The sequence below is a fragment of the Anguilla rostrata genome, chromosome 11, assembly GCF_018555375.3.
Source record: "Anguilla rostrata isolate EN2019 chromosome 11, ASM1855537v3, whole genome shotgun sequence".
Classification (NCBI taxonomy): domain Eukaryota; kingdom Metazoa; phylum Chordata; class Actinopteri; order Anguilliformes; family Anguillidae; genus Anguilla; species Anguilla rostrata.
In genome coordinates this window covers 23,987,006-23,998,457 of record NC_057943.1, presented here as the reverse complement: position 1 = coordinate 23,998,457, position 11,452 = coordinate 23,987,006, and the positions used below count along the sequence as shown (strand labels likewise).

At 41.3% G+C, this 11,452-nt stretch overlaps 1 protein-coding gene across 2 annotated transcripts; it reads right to left on the bottom strand.

The window, feature by feature from the left end:
* Positions 1-503: 503 nt before the first annotated feature.
* smim29 (small integral membrane protein 29) lies at positions 504-10,008 on the bottom strand. 2 transcript variants are annotated; one of them, XM_064298876.1, is made up of 5 exons: positions 9,876-10,008; positions 8,195-8,531; positions 7,530-7,555; positions 5,244-5,349; positions 504-2,472 (listed from the first exon to the last, which is right to left on the bottom strand). In XM_064298876.1, the coding sequence occupies exons 2-5, from the start codon at positions 8,300-8,302 to the stop codon at positions 2,404-2,406; spliced, it is 309 nt and encodes a 102-aa protein (XP_064154946.1). In that variant the 5' UTR covers positions 8,303-8,531; positions 9,876-10,008; the 3' UTR covers positions 504-2,403. The 2 variants fall into 2 exon arrangements, with proteins under 2 accessions (XP_064154946.1, XP_064154947.1); XM_064298877.1 differs by having other exon boundaries at positions 9,756-9,886.
* Between the last annotated feature and the right edge of the window lie 1,444 nt (positions 10,009-11,452).

The window sequence follows — 11,452 nt, the reverse complement described above, 5'->3', positions numbered from 1 at the left end:
CATTGCAACTCTTTTGGGATCGGCGTGAGAACAGTTCGCCGTCAAACGGCAAAGCATGGCATAACGTGAGCCTGAGATCTTTGGGCAACAGACCGTCATTCTTGGAGATATCTGAACTGAGCACCATCAGTCTCCGCTCTTGCCTGTGCTGCCCTCCTACTCTCCCACTCTGAGGCCCGAATGTGAAAGTCACGCCCCTCATTATCATGTGGACAAAGAAATACGGAAATATATATAGAACTAAATGAATCAAGAAATAAATATGGAAATGAATGTATACAGAAATAAATGAGTGAATAAACACGGAAATAAACATATAGACATGCATGAATCAATACAGAAATAAATAAATGCAGAAATACCCATGTCCGATTTGATCAATTAATTTCTTTCTGTGTACATTCACTCATTTTTACATTTTTGTTGCATTGATTAATTTAAGTCATTTATTTTATTTTGGCAATTTTGGTCCTCCATAAATTAAAGCATTCACAAACAATTAACAGGTTTCATAGAGGCTTTATTTAAGTTTTAATGACAGACTCCATACTTTGGACATCACATAATGATAAAAAAAAAACATTCAAGTAATGTACTCTGCACTGAATTATTTACATTTTTTATTTGAGATGTCAGGGCAAACATTCATTGATCAACACCACTCCTGTATTACCATCCAACCCTGACAATTCATTTCAAAAGAGTGCAGAACACAACAGTTGTAGTTTTTTTAAAAATTATTATAAATGGCTTTTGGTGATATAAAATTATGTTTCACACCCACCAAATCAAAGCATTCTTGACAGTCATTCATGAACATGCGTTATGTACGACACTGAAAGAATATTTAATTATTCAGCATCTGCTGGGTTGCCAGTGGCTACCAAAACATAAGCTTGACATTCGAACCTTTGAACAGATACAGGTGCTGATCTAGGTCACAGTGTCCCAGTGACATCACCGTCTGAAATGGGAGCCCCAAGTGTTTCATACACATTTTCAAGACGTGACGTTCACCAGCACAGTGGAGAGGCAGGAAAGGGGTGGGGGAGGGGACATTTTCATCGAGATGAATCATTTAATTAAACAATATTTTTTTAAGAACGAGCACACAGAAGACATTTCCTGAGTGGTCTGTAAAGTCAGCTAGAAGGAATTTCTCTAAATCGATACAATCACTCAAAAGTAGTACCATCCTCATGCCAATTCGTTAAGCATGCCTAGGCGGCCCACTGGGCGGGGGCATTTTTGAGGGCAGTAGCCATGGCCCCTTCCACACGTGGAGGTGGGTGCAAGCCATAGCAAGGGCAAGAGTCACCCAGTGTTAGGATTCATAGTTTATTTTAGAGAAGCAGTCGCAGCTTCAGTATCAGCCTTCTCCAACAGTACCCCATAGTATCCAATACCGACAAGTGGCAAACCACCTAGACTAAACTGTAAAGTTTCCCAGTGTTAAAACCATGATAATTTGCCTACTTTGTCTTAGCTGGAAATGTGAAGCCGTCATTTTGTTTTTGAGACAGGTCTTCCTTTCCAATAACCAAGGGGCACAGTGTTCATTTTAATTCAGTTGCCTGATCCTGTCATTTGTGTGTGCCTGGGGAAAGGCAAATAAGAGACTTGCCCTAAGCCTAATGAAATGTTACATTTCAAGCACAAGAGGCCATGAATACACAGTGCATGTCCTGCATGTTATTAGTACATCCTCAAATGAGGGAATTAGCCAGATAAATGTAAGCTCCTGGTAGACAGGTAGTAAGACGGCAATAAAGTGCCTCCCCTTCACAATGGCCTTTCCTGCATGTCTTTAGGTAACGCTCGTCAACATTAAAAACATGCGCTCACAGCAAACGTCATTTTGGATTCAGGCCAAAATACTAACACCAAGGTCACGGTGAGGTCGTTGCATGTTAATATGGACAGCACTCCCCAGATTTCAATAAGTCATAACACTCATCCAAAATATTCACATAGAAGCTCTATTTAAATAAATTCTTAAATAGATCATAAGTAAAGTCTACCTTTGGCCAGGGTACATTTTCCATCTTCCAGTGCAGTAGCAAATGTAGGCTAAGTTTTATAGGTAATGGAATGAGGCAAGTTGCTCATAAACAGCTGCAGTTTTGGGCAGGTGCTAGTCCTGTACAACCAACAGGTCACTTTGTAGTCAGCTGACCCACAGAGAATGAACCATTGGGAGTTTGAGATACACACGAGGTACAGAGATGAAGATGAGACCTTCGCTGGATCCCGAAAGACCAGGTGGTGCACGACTGGTCGATGGAAGGTCACGCCCGCTTCCCTCTTCCTTGTGTCTGACTGACACAGTCCGCACCTTTTGTTTTGTCTCCTCCTTGTCTGTCGATCTACATAATTATGTAGGTCAAGGGCCTCTGCCAACGCTCAGGCGTGAACATCTTTCATCAGTAGGGGGCGTCGGTGCTGGTACGTCCTTGCCCAACCCTGTACCACCTGGCGGGGTATTTGAGAAAGGGAGTCACAGGTTAACCTTGATCTGTGCATGTCTTCGACAGCTGCAGGGTCTGCTAATTTCTGTTGTTACTCAGAACAGAAATCAGCAGACCCTGTGGTTACACACCTGAGTTCACAGCTAACTCACTTCACCTGGTTACTTACGCGTTAAGTTGCTGATTTTAAGGTGAAAACTAAACGCAGCACACCCTGTGGTACAGGAACACCATCACCACATCAGGGGGATAAAGGTGTGGCTGGACTGTCAAAAAAACCAGCATGTTTTCTGGGTACTCTCTAAATAAGTGCTTTCCCAACCCTGATCTTTACTGTGTACCACATACAGCAGCTTTCTTCCCAGCCAAGTTCTCATTTAATTAATCTTACTGAATTCTTAATGAAATACCGTTCTCGATCTGACACATCTAGCACAGATCGGCTGTTGGTTTTTGTTTCAGACACAAGGTTGTCGGAAACCTAAGAACTGATCTAATTATGTAATTTAGTGTTCTGTTGCCACTAAAACTAGAAATAAGTGCTCATCTCAAACTCAATGCGTGGAAAAAATACAGCGTGTGCAACGTCTATAACATGCATGTACACATTATGCTATATTCATAAGCCAGAGCCGTGTTAAAAGCGTTCACCGTACCCACTTAAGCACCCTTGTGACAAACCTAACATTTGTTATTTATACTCATTTCCACCCACAAGAGAAATGACTGCTAAGGTGGAAGTAAAGAATGTTTAACTTTTGTCTGCTCCCATTTTATACCAGATTTCGTTTCTGGTTTTCTGATGTTCCGGAGCTTTCTTTTCGTAGCCGTCAATTACAGAAAAAACTATAAGTTAGCATATCAAAACCTCTCCCTCAAGTGGGTTTCCTTTTTCATGGCAGCACCATGGCAACCGACATCACATGCTTGAACCTTTTGAAGCTGACATCAGAAGTGGGTTTGATATGTATGCTTGTGGGAAGGACAAGGACTGCATTCCAAAACCACTGCCTCCGCCGCTGCTGCTGATCTCTGATCAGGGAATAGGGCAGTGTGCAGGCAGCCACCGGCCTGCTCGTACAGTAGGCCACTGATCAGAGGTCAGTGTTTTCGAGGGAAGTGGATGAGTGTTGGCTGTTTTTCCCAACCCTGTTTTCTATTCTGCATGGTACAGGCAGACACACTATGAGGTGAGAAAACCAGACCAGAATCGACAGGCACAGCCATGATCAAGTGCACCTGAGGTAGGATGAGATGCCTTCTTCTAGACAAGCACCCTGGTGTGCAGCTAATTTCCCTAAAAAAAAAAATTCTTTTTTAAACCAGGCTTATTTGTGTTCTGGTTACTGGCTGCACTGTACCGCCATCTAGTGTTTGTGATGTGAACTGCAGCTGTTGCAGTGCTGCTGACGCATAACACATCAAATGCATTGACTGCAGTATGAGGTCTGAAAAGAGGCAAGAGGGCACTTATCAGCAATGGCATAACACATTCTAATATGTTAACAAGTACAACCCAGGAATGCATGTGGCCCTGATTTTAACCAATGCACCTGTACATGGTCTGAGATTCAGGCACTGTATGACTCCAGACAACAGGCATGCAAGGATAAAATTAATCTTCCCTTGCATCATATGAACATAACTATAAAAATGTGTACCAGTTTCAAAAAGTGGACTCCTTTCAAAAACCATGTTCAAAAATGAAATGTTGATAAGGTTATTTGTATGGAGAGACAGAAGAAGCAACCCAGTTAGCTGCAGGATTTTGCGCTGCAGGCTCAAAGCCATATCTGTTCTCGGATGCCCTGGGTTAATTGAATTGAGTCATCCGTGAGAAAGCTGCCACTATCCGGTTTCTGGCCCCACTCCACCGACTCAAACACTCCTAAGAAATGTTCTTGTTGCCAGGCAACTTCGCGAATGAATGGTAAGTATGCAACTCCAATAAAGCCATTTTGTGTTTGAAAAAAAAAAAACCCTTTGGGCAATGTCTCACGGCGAAGATTTCCACACAATGGCTCTACAGCCAACTTCACTGCCGCCTTGTGCATTGTTACCACTAGGTGGTGCTACAGCTGCCCCCCGTGAGAAAAGAGAGAATGATGCTGCAGCATTCACTCACGTGGTTCTGTGCATGAAGTACTACAAGAAACTACAGGTGTACACAAGAGACACAAAACAAACTAAAGTAATCAATGAACAAGACAGAACAATACAGAAAATCATCTAGATTAGACCCACTGGAAAGAATACATTTTATAATAGTGTTTTTGTGATATTTTTGTTTCTGGTTAATTTTTGTGTTGCGGAGGTATACATTTACCAGTATCTGGCTAGGCGTATTTTGAACTGAACTGAATTCAGACTAAATTGTGCTAGACAGGGGCTCGTAACGGTCATTGGATAAAAATGGGTTTGGTGTGTGTGGGATTCTCCTCACAGAGGCACATATCTGCTTAATGTTAGCTTGTAGAGTTTTAAAGTGCTTTAACATTGCACTACGTACACTGAGGAAACACAATTTCTGAGGTCGCAAAATATCTGGTAAAATACCTTGTATTGACAAGCATCATGGGAGACCAGATGTGACAAGAAGAATGTCACTCAGGAGCTGGATAGACAAGACTACAGCAGTCATGGGTTCATGAACTACAATGTCATGGAGCTGCAGAGAGACCGCCATCAGGCAGACGGGAGGGTGTAGCACAAATGGCTCTATGCTCACAGGCTGCAATGGGACAGAGAGGCGGAGAGAGCGTGGTTGAGGGGTACCTTGGTGTCCTCCTCCCTCCACAGCATCTCCTGCTCAGCTTCGTTCAGCTCTTCGGAGGGGTCGTAGGTATAGACTGGGAGCAGCTGGTGCCGCAGACGGTCGATCCTGAAACACACCACCACAGGCAAGTTACCATGGAGACTTACCAATTGGAACTTCCTATTGCAGTCGTCTTCAAACCTTTTCAGTCACGGTAGATCCCTCCCACTGCTGCCACGTGACCTGATGGTTTGAGAGGGCACCAGGCCTACTGGCTTTTCTTTCACTCTGAAATCAACCCACTGAACCTCACAGTTCTGTGGGAGGACTGTGCACCTGCTACAGGCAGATTGCAGGTGCCTGATTGACCAGAGGAGTCACTATTGAGCACAGAAGGAGAGAACATCCTGCCAAGTGAAGCCCTTCAGCTCTGAGCAATGCTGCGGCCAGTTATAATCACTCTGTGCTCTGGACTCCCAGCCACACTCAGCACTGATACGTCCAGGGTTTTAGTATTTTAATCTGGAGAGTGGGGTGGATTACTGCACCAAAAAAAGTGGTTTTGTGTTTTTATATCTTCATCTCCATACACCACAGTCCAGCTTGTTTGACATACAATTGGATCCTCCACTATTTAGACAGAGCTCAGTACAAGTATTTTAAACGTGAAATATATACAGCATATTCTAAACTCATTCCTCATGCTAAAATTTAACAAGAGCCACAGCAGTTGAGCCAGTGACATAGTCTCCAAGTAAAATGTCCTATTGCACTACTAAACAAACAGAGTAAGTAAATAATGTTTGTTTTGCATGTACAGCTGATGAGTGTTTAGAAACTGATGTCTAAGCATTTACTGCAAACAGATCGAAAAGGAGTAAGATGAGGGCAAGGTATAGTGCATGACCTGTGCATGCCCTTTTTGTATCCCAGGTCACTTGTTAAATAAAAAAAAATATGCTTTAGCACAAAATATAGGTCTACTGCATTATGTAGGAGCTCCTTGCATAGTACTGTACGATGTATTTAAATACATTATACATTTTCAGGATCACATACAAACTTTTCATGAACAAACTTTATAAAGGGCTGTCCAAAGGTAATACACGCCAAATTTAATGCACACCAGTATAGTGGATCATGAGATTGAAAACCAAAGTTAAGATTTTAAACTTATGTTTGGCCTGATTACCTTTGGTCAGTTAAATTTTTCGTGAAATGCATTCAAATAAGCTTTCTGAGGACGACAGTGAGAACAGCTTTGACTCCACAGCAGAGGGCATGTTCAAGTGAAGAACTTGAACCCATTTTATATCGGTGAGCATCTAAATACATTCTCAAAACATTTTTTTATTATTATTCAATACACTTATAAATAAGGAGTAGTCCTGATTTTGAATAATAAATGTGGCATGTGAAATTGTGGGATGTGTTTGACATGTTGATAGGAGTGGGGTACTTCAATCAATAGACCTCAAAATGGATTAGTAAAATAGATAGCTAATGTAGTTATTTTCTACAATCTTTGAGACCTGCTGCTGTCAGAGATGGCAAGAGGACAGTAAATAGAAAGAGGGGGAGAGGAAGAGAGGGGGGGGGGAGGGTGACAGTCAGTGTGAAAGGAAGCTAATTTTAGCACACTTCTTCCACTAGCATATGGCGTACAATATATAGTTTACGCCTCTGAAGACCCAGAATATCATTTAGTCACCAGGTGTCCATTTGGAGTCTCCAAATGGCCTTTTTTGTATACGGTCCTAGACAAATAAAACAGAATACTAATTTTTGGTGTTTTTGTCATAAAATTTGAACCAGGATTTGTCCAGCGTTATGGCCATTGCTCCCGTCTCTAAGCTAACCAGGCACAGCCACTAGCATCTGTATCCACTCAAAAAATTATAACCTTCTAGGTATGAAAAAAAAAAGTCCACTGCCACTGTTACTTTGTATCACTAATATTTAAAGTAATTCAAACTCATGGAAAACAAACTCCCAATGGTTACCAGGATTGTGCCTGTAGTCAAAAGGATTCAAGAATAGTAACCATTTTATTAACCATTTTATTTAATTTTAATGTCAAATAGTGCTGTTGTAAATATTCATAAAAACGTAAGCCTATTAATCCACACTTAGATCCCTGGTACTGCTGGCACAGATGACACATTACATGTCATCTCTGCCAGAGATGACACAATTCACATTAACAGCAGTCACAACCTCCAGTAAAGGAACCTTTTGATCAGAAGTGTACATGCCCATTGCATTCATACAAAGAACTCCGTTTCCCCTGCTGAAATATAACTCACCTTCTCTTCTTACGCACATACATCACCTAAAACAGGAAACAATACATGTTTAAAACAGGTAGGCCTTTCAATTACAGTAATCAGTATAAAGCACATGACATTTATGTATTTCTGCATAACTGCAACTGCAAAACTGCAAAAACTATTAATGTATACTTCTACAGTGAGAGTGAAATATAAAACATGCACAGGTAATGTTTATAAATAGTTACACTGAACTGAATGAAACGTAATGCTTAAAAAATGTTAAAGCTAACGACCTTTCAAAAGTATAAATCTTAATCCTGTGCTCGTCACTTCAGCCTTTTGTCATTAGCATAGCATGCACATCAAATCCACATACAGCATGTAAATCAGCTGTCAGATTGTCTTTAAGGTCACAGTTACTACCAGTAAGTAAAGCTAACTAAACTGAGCTAAACAAAGGTTCCGAAGTTCCTAATGCATTTGTTCAAACATTTACATTACAATGCACAACTCACTGAGCTTCCCTTCCCAGATGTGTGAGCGTGTGTAAGCACGTGTGTGCCCGTGTAAGTTTGCGTGTTTCTGTGTGTGTGACTATGCGTGTACATGCTTGCAAAGTATTTGAAACTCAGCTGAAATACACTTTAAGGCCTGTCGACAGTCCCCTCCCCCGACCTCTCCCCTCCGCCTCCACCTACCACGGCAGCAACAATCCCTATGAAGGTGATAAGGAGAAAGGGCACCAGCACATAGCTGACGGCTGCGTCCCCATCGATGGTGGCTGGGGGCTGGGTAGTGGTGTTCATGTCTGTCGTGCGCGCGCAGGTCAGGCGGCGGGGGGTGGAGGGGGGAGGGGGCCTCCCCTTGGCTCCCCAGCGAGGGTCTTAGCTGCAGCGGCGAGCCTTGGCCCCCACTCGCAAGGAGCGCTTATCCACCAGTCCACTCCTCGGGTTTCCTCCCAGCTGTTTATGCCTCATCCTCAGCACTCATGTGACCTGCACATGGTCTCTCCCCTTTAGCTAATCACTGCGAAAACTGTGTGTGTGTGGTTATGGGGGGGGGGGGGGGGTTGCACGTATGACAGTAACAGAGAGAGGGAGAGACAGAGTGAGAGGGAAAGAGAAAGAATCACACATAGTTGAACTGGATAAATACTTTTCTCCCTGGGATTTTCTGTTCCACCATTGTTTTCACATCAGTTAGATGAGAAATGTAATTCTACCGGATTTTTTATTTTTTAAAAGCAGGAGATTAGTCTAGACATAGCAGTGTGGCTGGAACACTTTCTATATTGAGGATATGAGAGTAATTGTATGGATTCTGTCATCTCAGCATGTTCTTTTGGGCCATATATGCCTGCTCTAAGCCCAGTAGAACCCATTTTGTATAGGCTACGGTTGCTCATTAGCTGACTTCAATCACTGAACTAAATGTGAACAGTACAGTTTGGGGAATAAATCAGCAAAATAGGCACAAGCTGATATGACTGACAAGCAGAACACATGGTAATAAAACACAGCAGAGGATTAGGTATACACCCTATACAGGCAAATTACCTTGATTATAATACTGGTTCAACCACAAAAAGGAAATTCTGTTTCAGTACTGGATTCAAGTTCGAAGCTTTGTGATCAAACTCGTGATATACTGAGATCTTTTGAAGCAAAAGAAATACCTAGTTCATGAGTGTCAGGTGGTGTTTATAGTCCGACAAAATGTGACTCCATGCAATGAGCTTGGTGCTTGTATTCTAACGAGTTAACACACCAATGTTACCTTTTCCAGCCCACATGAACGAGCCTAAAGTCCACATGAGTATAGCTGCACTGAACGTAACATTAACAGCATCACTTGACAACCACCTAGCTACACATTTAGATTCTGACGTAGCAGTAAATCCGTGATCAACAAGCTAACAACGCTGAAACAATGTTTACCATTCAATCACCCCTTGATTATTCAATCTCAGTCTGGTGGTTAGTTATCTAGCTAGGTAGCTATTTGCGAAGCATAGTCTATAGTGAAAGATAACGTAACATTAGCTTGCTGTACGTACCCAACGGGCACGTTCTGGGGGCATTCTAGATGATTTAATTACTAGGACCTGCGATGACCAAGCTAAGTTAGCTAACAAGTGATGGCTCGTTGTCGTTATGTGATGACCTAATAAACCTATTATTTTATGTACAGGATTTTTTTTTTGCTGTAAACTAAGATTAAACCCGCCTAACGATGCAGCCTCGTTGACGTAGCACCCACCAAAAATGGTTTTTAAACATGATTTCGCCAAGACATCTCGTTGATGTATTCCAGCTAGCCCTTCATAGCTCATGCAACAACACACAGCCCAGAACACGATAGGATCAGCACAACACTCACCGATACCTGCGTCCTGCCCAACGCTGGAACCAGGAAGACAGACAAATATTCTGATTGACAGCGAACTGGGGAAGGGCGTGGAAGTGAACGCTTTCAGCCAATTGAAAATATCAGCTGCGCATCCATCATTAGGGGATCCAGTATTTGTTGCCATTTATCCAGAGACACCACCAGGTGGCAGGAGCGTCTAATAAATTGTCATGATTCCGTTCTTTGTCTTTGTGATACAACCATTAAGAAATACAAAAGCCCGTCGATAGGGGATTCAAAACATAACGCCCAAAACAAACCCATATTAAAACTAAGCATTTTTGTTAATACCACACAAAGAAAATACTAAAGAATGTGCGTGTCTGATGGGTCTATCAGCTATCACACAAACTATTTTCCTAGAGTAAACTAGAGCACATCTTTGATTGTCAAAGTCTTAATATATCAAAATATATACAAATTTGTAACACAAAGTCAATACCAAGCCTTGAGAATCAGCCACATCAAGAGGATAAATTCATATATTCACACAGTATCTCTGTACTTATGCTTAAAAAGTATGTGGAAAAAAACGAAATGTTATGAATTCACCAATATTTAAATGAAGAACAGGACAAGTAACAATAATGACACGTCACAGAGTATTCCTTAAAACATTACAAAGTATTCCTTAAATTATTATTTTTCATATATGTAGTTGTATACGTGTATACCACAAAATATATAAATATTTATATATCTGACTAAACCACCAAAATTATTTTTAAAAGATTAATATAACTGACATATTAATGGAAATCCCTTTCATACCATATCGTTTATAGTTCATGATCCTGGACTGGTGACAAATATGCTTTTAAATCAATAATGTGGAAGTGGACAGTAACCAAATAGTTTCTTCATTAATGAAATCATTTTTATATTTTTATTGGACAGGGATTTTGATCTCCTTGTCTTGTATTTGAAAATATGTCAATGAAAATATCATTGCATTCACATGATTCTGACGTTGCACGAAACTGATATTATTGTCCATTATAAACTTCTTTGGTGACAAATGACAAACGAGGACAAGGATTCCCATAAGCACAGAACCATGGTATTCTTCTCAGAAATGTTTTTCCCCTGGATTTGCAGAAGGACCAATCTGTTACACAGTCCCCTGCTGCTCCATAGACATACCATGGAGCTCATAGATTTGTATTGAGGCCACTACTTCAACACTCAAGGCTGACCTCATGAAGAATGCACAAAACATCTCAATATCGATTAGCAATGCCTGCCTACTAGTCTACCTACTGTAGGTGAGTGCTACCAACTCAGGTGTTTTTGATTATTTTAGGGGATCCAGTGGAATGCAGACAACAAAGTAAAGACAACTCATAATGTGTATATGGGTAACTAGAGTGTGCCTGGGTAATCAGTGGAAACAAAAACCAGCATACAAATCATGAATTCCGGAGTGGAACTGCCTGCTCCTGGTCAAAATGGCTCTGTTTTAGGTGCTTATTTCCATGTAAAATTCAAATGATACATTCATTTAAATATATTGGACTATTTTTGTACCTGTTTGATCGCAGTAATTC

Excerpts from the sequence above, each read along its gene's own strand:
- smim29 (XM_064298876.1), bottom strand. The coding sequence starts at position 8,302 with ATGAACACCACTACCCAGCCCCCAGCCACCATCGATGGGGACGCAGCC. Across the intron at positions 5,350-7,529 it reads TATGTGCGTAAGAAGAGAAG|GATCGACCGTCTGCGGCACC; the intron begins GTGAGTTATATT and ends GGTGTGTTTCAG. Across the intron at positions 2,473-5,243 it reads GGAGGGAGGAGGACACCAAG|GTGGTACAGGGTTGGGCAAG; the intron begins GTACCCCTCAAC and ends ATACCCCGCCAG.